At 42.8% G+C, this 14,702-nt stretch overlaps 1 protein-coding gene across 3 annotated transcripts in view; it reads left to right on the forward strand.

Moving 5' to 3' along the window:
* The first annotated feature begins 1,965 nt into the window (after positions 1–1,965).
* The window catches only part of EGFL6 (EGF like domain multiple 6), a 71,344-nt gene continuing 58,607 nt past the window's right edge, over positions 1,966–14,702 (forward strand). For 2 of the 3 annotated variants that reach the window (XM_084616874.1, XM_084616875.1), the window contains exon 1: positions 1,966–2,252. In XM_084616874.1, the coding sequence (XP_084473000.1) occupies positions 2,185–2,252 (68 nt within the window). In that variant the 5' untranslated portion in view covers positions 1,966–2,184. The remainder of the gene's footprint in view (positions 2,253–14,702) is intronic. The other variant, XM_084616876.1, reaches the window with a different exon arrangement.

Here is a 14,702-nt window from a genome sequence, read left to right on the forward strand (position 1 = left end):
GACCAATGCACCACAGGCATTGCATGGGTCAACAACAGGACACTAGAAGATTTAAATTTTGCGGACAACGCAGCTCTTCTGAGTGACTGTTCAGCCAATGTGCAAGTCAAGATTAAAAGTATCACAAAAGAAAGGGTTAATAGTTATGGAAAAAAATAAAGCTGAGAACCCCAGCAGCTCTGTACTCACACATTATGAGGTGAGTCAATTCTCATATCTTGGCAGTAACACTGAAGCCCAGGGGGATGTCCAGAAGGAAATCATGTCATGAATTGGCAAGGTGGCAGCTACTTTCATTGTCTTAAACAAGACTTGGTCACTGAAAATCTACAGTTTAAGGACCAAACTCTCACTCTTTAACTTAAATATTATTTCTACCTTAGCATAGGAATGTGAAAGCTGGAAACCTACCAAAGGTACAGACACATGTCTAAATGTCTGGAAGAAAAAATGCCTCAGGAGAATACTAGATACATAACAAATGCCAAAATTCAGTAGAAAGTTCAACAGCAGGGGTTCTCAAACTGGGGGTCGGGACCCCTCAGGGGGTCTTGAGGTTATTACATGGGGGGTCGTGAGCTGTCAACCTCCACCCCAACCTTGCTTTGCCTCCAGCATTTATAATGGTGTTAAATATACAAAAAAGTGTTTTTAATTTTGGGGGGGGGTGGCACTCAGAGGCTTGCTATGTGAAAGAGGTCACCAGTAAAAAAAGTTTGAGAACCACTGTTCAACAGCTTCTTATCTCCAAAGTTATCCAGAAAAGAGAATGGAAATATGTAGATACATAGGTGCTGGAACTGGGGGTGCTGCTGTGGCCCCTGTTTGAAGTGGTTTCCATCATATACAGGGTGTACAGTGTGGTTCAGTGGCTCTCAGCACCCCATTATATAAATTATTCCAGCAGCCCTGGTGGGGCTTGTTAAGAATGAATGCTCATGCTCTTCAGAGCAGGGGAGTCCCATCCTTGGCTGGTCTTAGGCACTGCCATACTAAACATGTTAAATGACAGTAAATGTTTGCCCTGGCGGGGGCAGCTGGAGGTGAGAATACCCATGAATGGAAACATGAAACTCTCGGTTTGTAAATAGACGTATGCCTGAAATGCATTTTCCTTCATGACAGGTTTCAGAGTAGCAGCCGTGTTAGTCTGTATCCGCAAAGAGAAGAAGAGGACTTGTGGCACCTTGGAGACTAACCCATTTATTTGAGCATAAGCTTTCGTGAGCTACAGCTCACTTCATCGGATGCATAAAGTGGAAAATACAGTGGGGAGATTTATATACACAGAGAACATGAACCAAGGGGTGTTACCATACACACTGTAAGGAGAGTGATCAGGTAAGGTGAGCTGTCAGGGGGGGCGGGGGGGGACCTTTTGTAGTGATAATGGAGGTGGGCCATTTCCAGCAGTTGACAGGAACGTCTGAGGAACGGTGTGGGGGGGAAGGGGGATAAGCCTGTTTGCACCACTAAAATCAATCCCTGTTTGCAGAGAGCCAGCACAAAACGCCTGGGAATGTTTCTGGGAATTTGTACTGCCCACCACCGCTGGCAATCCATTATTAACCACTTCTGTCAAGGGGGGCTGTCAGTACATGTCACCCTTGTTTTACCTCCTGGATGAGGTGCCAGCGGCCTCCGCCAGGCCCCAGGTGAAGCTGTGGTAAACACAAGCTGCCTTTCTCCTCCTCCCCCGCCTCTCGGGGTCGTTATCTGAAAGCGAGAATGTGGGTGACGCTGACTTTCTTTGCGGTGGGTTGGAGGGGGGGGGTTAATTAATGGATTGGTGGGGGCCAACCCGGGCCCACCTTTGCCCCGCATCCCGCGCGCCGCGGCCACTGCAGGTCACTTGCTTTGAAGCGGCAGCAGCCCGTGTGTGTTGCTGGAGGCGGGTCGCCCCGTGCCGGCGAGTGGCCCGCCCCCAGCCTACCCCTGTCCTATTTAACCAGATCCCGCACTAGCAGCGGTTGCGGGGTGGGGGTGTCCCCGCTGGCGGAGCTCCCCGCGATCCTCCGCTGCCCGCCCTCCCTGCCCCTGGCTGCTGCTCTGGAGCCCCGAGCCGGCGCTGGAGGGGGAGGGCAAATCACACCCCCAAAGGCGGCGGCAGCAGCAGCAGCAGCAGCAGCAGCCGCCGCCCAGAGCTCGCTCCCCCCTCTGCCCCCAATTCCCTGCAGTTCAGCCATGGGGCCGATCGCTTTGCTAGCCGCCCTGCTGCCCTTTGTTACCCGTGGATTTGCTGACACGGCCAGGTTAGTAGAACAGGACCAGGGCAGGGCTCTCCTCTGCGTCGCACGGAAACCCCGCGGGGGCAAGGCAGGGGAGGGTGAAATGGGGGGTGGTCTGTCCCGCAAAGCTGGGCGGCTCAGCCCTAGGGGAGAGCTGGGCAGGCTCTCTGCGGCGGCCAGTGTCAGCCCTTTGTTTCTGCTGGCCAGCGATCAGGGGAGGGGCGCAGTACAGATGTGCTCATTCCTCTCATCTGGCTGCTGAACGCTTCCCCGGACAGGTTTCAGAGTAGCAGCCCTGTTAGTCTGTATCCGCAAAAAGAAAGGGAGGACTAGTGGCACCTTAGAGACTAACCAATTTATTTGAGCATGAGCTTTCGTGAGCTACAGCTCACATTCATCAGACATATTTCACCAGGTGGTTTGTCCACCAGCTGTTTGCTTTGGCTGTCTCTTCGGCGGTTCGCTGTCGGGGATGTGTGGTTGGTCACCCCAGTGTTTGTGCTCTGATGGGTGAGTGAATCTCTTAAAAGTAAGAGGAGGGAAATCAGAGAGATCAAGGTGGCGACAGAAGCACTTTTCCTACGAACATTTGCACAGACACCTGTCCACCTCTCCTCGTGAGACTGTTTTGCTTTCTGCAACCATTCCTGAGAACGAGAAAAATCACTTGTGCTAATAATCACAGAAAACTAATACAAAGGGCTGTGGATTTTTTTTAATTAAATGAATATTTGCCATTTTTTCCTTCAGTATTCTCCCAATTCTACTCAAATGTATGTTAATTTAAGTTTCCCCCCATTCCTCTACATGATAATCTTTTTAAACAACATATATGTTGGAGATGGATATATAACCTGCGTGTATTGCTGTACCTCTGTTAATGCATGTACATGGGTACATATATTTGTAATGTACCAATCTCATGATATCTAAGTATAAGTGTAAAACCTATATTATTATGTGAATTGCAATTAGAGAGAGACCTAAGTTGAACATTTCAGTATCAGATTCCTAACACTGCAAAGTTCTGGAGCATTTGGATCTAGAATTTTACGTTGATCCATTATAAAGATAGTGAAAGAGAGAGAGGTGTGTGTGTGTCTGTGTGAAATGTGGATTCTAGTTAGGAACCTGCAACTTCATGGGTGGCCAGACCTGGAGTTGTGTTTCAAGCCCATCACTAGCTTTAATGTGTGTTAATTCAACCCAGCTTTGAACCCCTGCTTTTGCTTTTTCCTTCTTTAACTAGTTTCTTATCAGTGGCTATTGCAGCAGCTGATTCTGGAGGGCAATGATCGTCTTGAACTTTGAGTGGGTGCAAGCAGCTGTTTGGTGGTGGTGATCAGCTTTTCCTATTTATGCTGTTTCTGCCTAAGCAGAGAGATTCTTGTATGGTACTTTGACTGACATGGATTTAATAGACTTTCCATAGGAATCTATATCTTCATGTGTTTTCCCCCAGAGCTTTGGATGCATCAAACCCTCAAGCATCTTCCAGTAAGTAGGTGCAGATAGATGTGCAGCATGTTAAATTCACAACTGCTTATTGGTACAGCTCTGATTTTTATAAAGCTGAGTATAGCTAGGTTGACCAGATAGCAAGTGTGAAAAATCGGGATGGGGGTGGGGGGCAATAGGCGGCTATATAAGAAAAAGCCCTGCATATCAGGACAGTCCCTATAAAATCAGGACAGCTAGTAACCCTAAGTATAATGCTACTGAAGATACAGTTATTAAGACTTTCCCTCTATTTTACAGACTATAGACTAAACTTTCCCTGGAGTAATTCCACTGAAGTCAATGGGGTTACACTGGGGATGGCTCTGGCTCTAACTTAAAAAACTCAAGGAAATATAGATGAATACAAAGGAGGGAAGCAAAATACAGAAGGCTATAAATTGTCCTTCTCTTAAATTTGCTTATAGAAATAAACATTCATAATAACCATATGTTCAAGGTTTTTTAACAAGGAGAACGTCGAGGTAAGGTCCAGCATACAATTTTGAGAGGGAATTAACAACGTTACTCAGTATCAGACAAACTTTTCCAGGGCTTCACATTCAGAGTTAAGCAAAAAGCCATAAAGACCACAATAAAATAGTAACTATTACAATTAGAGATGAAGTTTTCAAGATGTAGCATGGTTTATTTGTTTAGTATTAGGGTCATGAACTGGTATGTTTCTTATCAGCAAGTGGAAGTGTGCTGTTCCAGCATGTTCAGAGCTGTCAAGTGCTCAGTTTTTCAGGAACTGCACAGGGACTCAAGTTTATGAACTCCAGAGCTGCTCATATAGAAAACACATTTTGCACTTCAAGCAGGGCATCCATAACAAGCATTATGTTCGTGTTAGTTAATTCTTGAGGTTTTATGCATTTGTGTTTCAAGCTTTTTCAGAGGCCTGAAATTGCAAAATGAAAGCATTTTAACAGAAAATGTTTCTTTGATTTTTAGCAGAACCAGTGATGTAAAAACTAAAAACTAAAACTGTCATATAAAAACTAAATTTTATAACATTAAAGCAGGAAATTTGAAGACTGATGCTTACTCCATGTCCAATGCATAGGTCTGACAAGACGGATTGGTGGTCGTAGTGGTTCCCAGTGGGTTTTGCCCAAGATCAGAGCTACATCTTGTTCTAATAAAAACAGACTTTAGACATCTGGATGGAAGAGTTAAACAGCATGTTAAATAGATTTTGTAGAGGATCCTAAATTAAAGGGACAAAAAGATACCAAGTGTCCCATACAGTTTAGAAATATGGACAGGAAATAGAAAATTAGAATCAGCTTTGAAAAACTGAAGTTAAAATACTAATATTTTTCTTAAAGGAAAAATAATCAGTCACTGAAAAGGCAGAGTCCTGAAAAGAAGTGATAACAAAAGAAACATACTGGTCATAATGGACAAAAGTTAAGAAACAAGCTTGTAGAGACCTAAGAAAGACGAGAAGAAAAGATCGATAAGATTTTTGCAGTGTGGTCAGAGGCATCATATTGTGGAGCAGATGAAAATGGTTCTTGTCTTTAAGGTTCAGGTTATTCCACATATTAGGGATGAAATTCTGGTAAAACTTCCATTGATTTCATTGAGGCCAGGATTTCACCCTAGGCCCTAGTCTTGCAGTACTAACTCAGGAAAAACGCTCATTGATTTAGACGGGAATGTTATCTGCAAAAGGACTGTAGGATCAATCCATTTGAATACTGTGTTCCGTTCTAGGTCTTTCATTACCAGAAAATATATTTGAACTGGAAACAGTTCAGAGAACCGTGAGAAAATGGCGACATGCTGAAAAGAATGTCTAGCCATTTGGGAAAGAATTAAAAGAACTAGATTTGTATAATGTGATTAGTGGCAGATGGGCATGAAAACAATCTACAGTTATTTAAAGAGTAAAAAACCAGGGCTGAGTTGTGCCTTTGAGGCATAACCATGCAATTGAGAGGGTTTTTCGAAGGGAAGGGGTGGAGGAGGAAGGGCATGATGGAAACCTTAGGCAAATTCTTGCTGACTCAGACAGAATTCCTCCTGGGTTCTGAAGGAGCTCTCACTGAAGCTGAAGCTTCACCATGTTTCATAACCTGAGTTGGTTAGGGCAAAGTTGGGACTATCCTAGAATCATAGAAGATTAAGGTTGGAAGAGACATCAGGAGGTCATTTAGTCCAACCCCCTGCTCAAAGCAGGACCAACCCCAACTAAATCAAATGATAATAGAAGACTTGGGACTCCAGAACCCTGTCATATTGAGCCAGACACGCTAGCCTGTTGCAACACAGACCCAGGGTCTGACCCACGTCCCCAAAGCTGCAGACTAACTGAAAACAGCTCAGCAAGTACTCCTGTCTCCAGCACCCAGACACCCAGTTCCCAATGGGATCCAAACCCCAAATAAATCCATTTTACTCTGTATAAAGCTTATACAGCGTAAACTCATAAATTGTCTGCCCTCTATAACACTGATAGAGAGAGATACAGAGCTGTTTGCTCCCCAAGGTATTAATCACTTACTCTGGGTTAATTAATAAACAAACGTGATTTTATTAAGTATAAAAAGTAGAATTTAAGTGGTCTCAAGTAATAATAGACAGAACAAAGTAAGTTACCAAGCAAAATAAAATATGCAAGTCTAACCCTAATACAGTAGGAAACTGAATACAGGTAAACCTCACCCTCAGAGATGTTCTAGTAAGCGTCTTTCACAGACTAGACTCTTTCCTAGTCTGGGCCCAGTCCTTTCCCCGGTACAGACCTTGCTAGTTTCAGCTCAGGTGGTAACTCGTGGATTTCTCATGACTGGCAGCCCCCTTTGTTCTGTTCCACCCCCCTGTATAGCTTTGGCACAAGGCGGGAATCTTTTGTCTCTCTGGATCCCCAACCCTAATTCTAAATGGAAAAGGACCAGGTTTCAGATGGATTCCAGTTCAGGCGACATGGTCACATGTCACTGTAAAACCTACTTCTTCATTACCTAGTAGCTGGAAGACAGGTACACGGGAAGGGTTGCAGGTAAACAAACCCATTCGCAGTTCATTGATTCTGAAGCACCCTTAATGGCTTCCACTTAACACGTTTACATCAGTAATACAAGTTTATATCTTATTCTCCTAACTCCAGACATAGAAATAATACATGCAAACAAATAGGATGAACACACTCCATAGATCATAAGCTTTGTAATGATACCTTACAAGAGACCTTTTGCATGAAGCATATTCCAGTTACATCATATTCACACTTATAAACATATTTTCATAAAACATATGGAGTGCAACGTCACAAGCCTTACCTACTAGTTCTGAGTTTGAGTCTGCTTTTTTTATTTTAAGTCCGTTGTCTTTATTGTGCTGCTCTCACTCCTTCCTTTCCTTAGGATCACGAAATCTGTCGTTTCATGATCACTTTCATCCAAATTGCCTTTCACCTTCAGATTTGTTACCAGTTTCTGTACTTGTTCTGAATTAACTTGGCCTATCATGAGACAGCAATAGAGTTCAAGTGCTGTACAGTATATCAAAGAGATTTTTTTTCCCTATAATGTGCTGTTTTGTATAGGAAATGGCCATGACAGGTATTGAAAACACATGCAATATTTTGGGGACTATTTTAAGTATGGTTTGTGTCCCTGTGAGCCAAGGTTTGTATGCAACTCCTAGGGCCCAGAGGATTACCACAGCTCCTCCAGAAACTGAAAAACAGTGGGGAATGAGTAAGACAAATCACACAGGTTGTAAACACCCCCTTGGGAGATTTACATCTACTGTTTGACCCTACGTTTTCCAGAGAGGACAAACAGGATTTTAGTATATAAGGCTGAGTTTAAATTGACACAGAACTGCTTTCTGATTCAGCCAATGGACAGCACCCTCTGTCCAAGGGCAGTTGCAGCTGGAAGGGGGAAACCTTTGAGGAAAGGTTGGAAGGAGTTTAGCTTACTAGAGCCCCATAAGACTGATGGATAACCTCTGGTAAGTTTCAGGGGGAGGGTTAGCATGCATATAGGAACTTTTATGGTATGTGTTTTCTCTGTAATGCTTTTACCCTAAATATAAATGTATTGGTGTACATTGCTGTAGCCCCTGGAGAAAGGTTAGCCACAGGTACTGTACCCTGGTGAGACTTGCCAGGGAAATCCTAGTGAGATACAGAGGGACTGCAAGCCTAAACGCCAGGTCTGGATTGAGAGATATGGAGGTCTCCGACCAAGGGAGGTGACTTCTAGGAGCTTGAAACCTTGAGTGGGTTGCCTCAAGGAAGCTTGGTGGGGTAAATGGTGCAGTTAATCCTGAAACTGACAATGGTTTTAGCACCCAAGACAGAAATGAAACTTTCTAAATTGATTGTCAGTGATGTTGTAGGTACACAATACAGGCTCAGTAGAGCATAGGTCTAATTATGTTGTGGTTTGGGGGATTTTTTCCCCTCTGTATTTACTCGTATGTCTCCGAATACTGTTCTATATAGTTTTCATGCTGTGTCTATCACCATGGTATCTGAACACCTTCCAGCTGTGCCTTAAAGCAATGTGACTAAATTGGGCACATATTTGCTCTCATCCTCTCCTCAGGGGGAGAAGTATATGCAGAGAACTGTTTTGTTAAAAACAACCTCCTCCAAAAAACTTTTTAAAATATACCTGTTGTTGTGTATTTGTTAATGAAGGCAAGATCAAAGAAGTGTACCATGCACTTGGAACAGATGGTGGTGAGGTTTGCGATGCTCCATAGTGCCTGTGGGAGTTCATTTCACAGCCTCGGACTGGCACCTGAGAAAGCTGTCTTTTGCACAGATGAGTTTTACTCTTTTTGCAGAGGGGGGTTGCACTGTACCCAAAAGCAAATCTGTCAACCAGGGGCCTTATCACAGAGCTTAATCAATCTTTTAGGGGCCACGGAGCCCCTTGAGTTCAAGGTCCTAGACCTCCTTTTCAATTTGATATTCTATGGGAAGCCAGTATGGAGAGTAGCAAACACATCACATCTGTCCTCAATACCCTGTGTTGCTGAAGAGACATGCTTCTATCTTTTGCACTGCTTGGTGTTTCCTAAGTGCTGAAAGCTTCATACCCAGTTACATCTCATTGCTGTGGTGTATCTGGAAAGTGATGAAGGCATGACTAACCAAGGCCTGGTCATCGTCCATCAGGGTGGGACAAAGTCTTCTGGTCAACTGGAGATGATAGAAAGCATTACCTGTGAGAGCTTAGGGTCAGTGAAGACAACAAGGAGTCCAGTGGCACCTGAAAGACTAACAGATTTATTTGGGCATAAGCTTTCATGGGTAAAAAAACCACTTCTTCAGATGCATGGAGTGAAAAATTACAGATGCAGGCATTATTATACTGACATATGAAGAGAAGGGAGTTACCTCACAAGTGGAGAACCAGTGCTAATAGGGCCAATTCAATCAGGGTGAATATAGTCCACTCCCAAAAATTGATGAGGAGGTGTCAATTCCAGGAGAGGTAAAGTTGCTTTTGTAGTGAGCCAGCCACTCCCAGTCCCTATTCAAGCCCAAATTAATGGTGTTAAATTTGCAAATGAATTTTAGTTCTGCAGTTTCTCTTTGAAGTCTGTTTCTGAAGTTTTTTTTGTTCAAGTATAGCTACTTTTAAATCTGTTATAGAATGTCCAGGAAGATTGAGGTGTTCTCCTGCTGGCTTTTGTATGTCAGGGTCAGTGAGGAATCCAAGAAACCTCCTAAACTGCAGACCAAGTTGACCAGTTGTGGATGTGCACTTTCAAGTAAGGAAGTACATACAACACACTCCAGGCCGTGCATTTCTATTGAATTATTGTATTTGACAGCTGACATCACAGAGCCTGGTCACCTATTACTATGGAAAGACCCATGAGCGGGAACTGCTATGGAAGAAATTTCCATCAGATTCTGGTAGGGATGTGGGATCCTGCCTTTTCCCCGCTGCCCCTCCAATGGAACAGGCCAGGAGGCCTTGGATGGGGAAATCAGTTTGGAAAAAATTAAGAACAAGAGATAGGGATGAGCCACATCCAAACATTTCCATGCTGGGGAGTGTTGGAATCGGGACCTTGGTCTTTGAGCCCATCTCGTTTAAGAATTTGTTTTGTGGGTACCTGGGATTTATGCAGTTCCATGCGGGGGCAGTAGCAGGACAGGGCTATCTGCATAGAAACAATTAGTTTTAATCCATGATGTTCAACAAAACTTTGCATGCATGGCTTATCAGGCTTAGTTTGATGTTCACATTCTCTAGCATTATTAACCTTCAGGAAAGGAATGTTCTCCAGAAGTTCTGTGTGTGTGTTTATAGATCTGATTAAAAAACTTACCTGCTAAAACTTACCCATCCTCATTCAGAGACTGTAGCATTTGAACCACAATATCATCTTCCTCTGCTGTTTTTCCTTGCTTTCTACTTTTTAATGATCCTTTAAATTCTCACATTGTAATGTGCAGTGCTTTTTCTTCTATTTCAATGTTTTATATCTTCCCATTTTTCAGGATCATCAGAAAGTTCCTTCACTTATTCCAACTATTTTTCCAGGATGCTATTGCTTTCGTGACATATACTGCAGTCCTTAGTTTTAATATAGCTAATTCCTTTTCTTGACTTTTGTTTGACTCCTGGTTCTTTTTACAGTGGGATGAATCTTTGTGGTGGTATCTGATTTCATAGTCATAGTTCATTGCTAGCCATTTTTCGTTTGCCTGTTTGCATGCTTTTTTAATTTGTTCAGATCTGGGTAACTGTCCCAACTCCCAGAGGCAGCATTTTCTGCAACTGAATGCACCCATGGGTTGTGGACAGCCTTCAGATGTGGAGGTTAGCTATGATATAAGCAGGGAAACCTGCCAACTAAGCAATTGTGGACAACCTGTTGCCAGTACTAGCAAGGCATGATGGAGCAGCAGGTGGCACTGCTGCTCCAATAAAATACCACAAAAGCCCAAAGGTGGTTCTGGAAATGGCCACTATTAAATAAGCCCCCATCCTAACCCCAGTGGCACTAAATTGCTCTGCCAGAATGATTCTGGAAAGGCAAATGAACCCCAAAGGGTCAACAGCATTCAGTCACAGAAGAGAGTTTGTGAAACTGATCCCCTAGTAAATCATCACCAGATAAGGTAAGTCCTATAATTAAGTCTGCAATTGAAAGCCTTGCCATCTGACTGGCAGTCCGTGCTACCTTGTAACCAGGAAAGACAGTGTAAAACGGACTACAGGGTGCACTGATGTGTGTGACCGGGCACCCTGTATAAAATCAACTATCAGAAAATTGAGAGAGAAACATCTTGAGTGATGAAAATTGCAATGTGGAATGTAAGAACACTGTATCAAGCAGGCAAACTTCAAAACAGGTTAGAAGCAGCTAAGCCCTTGAAACTTAATGTCAGGATAGAGATGACATGATTTATTTTGGTGGAGTACGGCATGAAGGGGGAGTTGCAATAATGTTAAAGAAAACATAGCTAATATTATACCAGGAATTTGGCCAATATCAATTTTGGTGAGATACAAGATCTCACCAATTGGAATTTGCATGCTAAAAGTTTACATTCCCCATGGAACACTGTAAAGATGTGGTGGACAATTTGTTTTATGATAAATGGAAAAGTAGTAAACCAAGGAAAAGCTTCAGTACCAAGACAGGAAAAGATCAAGTGGCTGACATAGTTGAAGACTATATATTGCGGTGCAGGAATGAAAGAGAAGACTGATAGTTCCTGCTTACAAATTCAGTCTACTCCTCCATAATATGGTGGCTTCAATATCACACAAGAAGCTTATATACATGGTGAAACCCTCGGTCAAACCTAGCCACCCTACAAGAAATCACATAGATTACATTTTCATATTAAAAAGACTTTAATTCAGTTTTAGACGCTAGAATGCTCCCATTGGCAGACTACAATAATCTGCTTGTCATGAAGCTGAGACTAAATCTTAAGAAGTTATGTAAACTACCTGGCAGATACACAAGAATACAGACCAATGTGGATGTACTCCCGCAACAAAAATGCATGGAATATATTTCAGAAGTCAACCAAAGCCTTGACGTCTCCCATGAATACACCAGTGAAGACACTGAAAGAAGAATGAAAAAAGTTTGACAGCTGTACATACAGCCAGTACGTTGGTATTCAGAGAGTAAGGACATGATGCTAAGCAACCATAGATGATTGAAGAAATTCTAAATTTAATAAATACAAGAAAAGAATGCAGAGATAGGAGGAGTTAGGAATATTGAAAGTTTCAAACATTCACAAAGCCTGCTACACAGAATGCCAGACCTATGGAGAGATGGTGACTGAGCCTCTCTTCTGTGTGGAAGGGAGAGATCTGCCTCTGAATGCCCTTCTGCTCACAGGTTGTGGGGACACAATGAGGTCCTCAGTGATAAATCTCATGCATTCTTCCATTTGTGAAGCTGAGACTAAAGCTTCAGAAGTTATGGAAACTACCTTTAATATGCTTTAACTATCCAAAGGCTTGTTGTTCCTGGGTCCTATTTCTGAAGACAGAATAAGTTAAAGATCTTGTCCAAGATGGTATCTTTAACAGAGGGGTTGTGTGCATTTTATTTGGATAATTACAAAATATGTGCCAGTTTTATAAGGTGAGGTTGGAACTGACATTTTTACTTTAGGAACATTTGGGGATTTGTAAAAGATATTTTAAATAAAATTAATCACTTAATAAAAAAAATTATTTGTCAAGTCAACTTGACTTCTCTATAAATGGGCCCAGATTTTGCTTTCAAGGTAACTAATTAGATCGTATTTCTTATGATCCAAATTCTGTCTGCCTTAATCCTGTGAGCACTCCAGTGATGATGATCAGACTACCCGGATGAATAAAGTGGAAAGGATTTGGTCCGTGCTTAGTGGCAACAACCACCAGTGCCAGTTTGTCATATACAGTTTTCAGTTATTGGCGGGGAGAGATTCTGTACTGGCTTACATCTCCTACAACGCTTGCTGAAGTCAGAGAGGTTACATAGGATGTATGGCAGAAACATTTAATATTTAGCATTAATTTTTAGCTCCCATAGCTGATGCACATTGACACTGTATTCTTTGACACTGGTACACTGATGAACCAAATGTTTTTATAGAAGGCCAAATAAATATTAGAGGGAAGGCCATTGGATGACACGTTGAATTCTTCTAATGTATAGAGCAGTAAAAGCCTTCACATATACTTCTTAAGGTAGTGATTACCACTTAAATCACTGTCTTCATACATCTGAAGAGGCGCTGTACGTGATCCTATAAGTAATTGTATTGTCCCCAGGATGGACCGATGTTGAGAGCACCTAAGGACGCTCATATTGACAAGATCACAGATTCAAAAGTCCATAAAATTTATCTCCTCATTTTCCTCTGTAAGACTTTCACAGGTCATCTCTGGCCAAACCACTCAGCTGGTTACACCTTGGATACCTGGCCTTGGGCCTCGATGTCAGAGTACATCACAACCCAGCAATTATCTTGGACAGACCATCATATTATTAGGGAAGTAGTCAGAAACTTTCCATTGCCCAGGCAATAAAGATCACTGATCCTGATTTGACCACAAAGCTCATGGACTTCAACAAATTCCAAAGCCTGTTAAAGGACAACAGCCCCCCACCAACAGTGGGAGGAGGAGTAGGGGAGTGGTGAATCATTAATATTCTGTACTGGCCTCTGCCACTGATATGCTGGCCCCCAAACAGCCCTTCCTCCCCTTTGCCTATACAGATCTCCTTAGTTTTCTGATACCTTGTGCTGGATGAAGAGAGCAGGATGGAACCTTGAGCACCGATGGAGGAAAGCAAAAGCTGATTCAGAAAGAATAAAACCTAAATTCTTCAAGCCTATGCTGAAGCTGCGCTACAGGCTAAGAGAGCCTTACTATCAGCATCTATTAAGGTTGCCAAGTTGTCATAAATATAAAGGGAAGGGTAAACCCCTTTGAAATCCCTCCTGGCCAGGGGAAAGCTCCTCTCACCTGTAAAGGGTTAAGAAGCTAAAGGTAACCTCGCTGGCACCTGACCAAAATGACCAATGAGGAGACAAGATACTTTCAAAAGCTGGGAGGAGGGAGAGAAACAAAGGGTCTGTGTCTGTCTGTAGTCGTTTTGGCCAGGGACAGAACAGGAATGGAGTCTTAGAACTTTTAGTAAGTAATCTAGCTAGGTATGGGTTAGATTATGATTTCTTTAAATGGCTGAGAAAAGAATTGTGCTGAATAGAATAACTATTTCTGTCTGTGTATCTTTTTTGTAACTTAAGGTTTTGCCTAGAGGGGTTCTCTATGTTTTTGAATCTAATTACCCTGTAAGATATCTACCATCCTGATTTTACAGGGGGGATTTCTTTATTTCTATTTACTTCTATTTTTTATTAAAAGTCTTCTTGTAAAACACTGAATGCTTTTTCATTGTTCTCAGATCCAAGGGTTTGGGTCTGTGGTCACCTATGCAAATTGGTGAGGCTTTTTATCCAACATTTCCCAGGAAAGGGGGGGTGCAAGTGTTGGGAGGATTGTTCATTGTTCTTAAGATCCAAGGGTCTGGGGTCTGTAGTCACCTAGGCAAATTGGTGAGGCTTTTTACCAAACCTTGTCCAGGAAGTGGGGTGCAAGGGTTTGGGAAGTATTTTGGGGGGAAGGACGCGTCCAAACAGCTCTTCCCCAGTAACCAGTATTAGTTTGGTGGTGGTAGCGGCCAGTCCAAGGATAACGGGTGTAATATTTTGTACCTTGGGGAAGTTTTGACCTAAGCTGGTAAAGATAAGCTTAGGAGGTTTTTCATGCAGGTCCCCACATCTGTACCCTAGAGTTCAGAGTGGGGGAGGAACCTTGACACAAGTCCTGCCCTAAGGCATTATCCAGGGAGGTAAACAGCTTCAGCAATCCAAAATCTCTACTACCTGCCTCAGAGCTGAGCACCAACCACCAAGTGAAGGACAATCATCTTCCTTCAATGAAAAGATCACGCACATCC

This window comes from Lepidochelys olivacea (assembly GCF_965140295.1).
Source record: "Lepidochelys olivacea isolate rLepOli2 genome assembly, chromosome: 1".
Lineage (NCBI taxonomy): Eukaryota > Metazoa > Chordata > Testudines > Cheloniidae > Lepidochelys > Lepidochelys olivacea.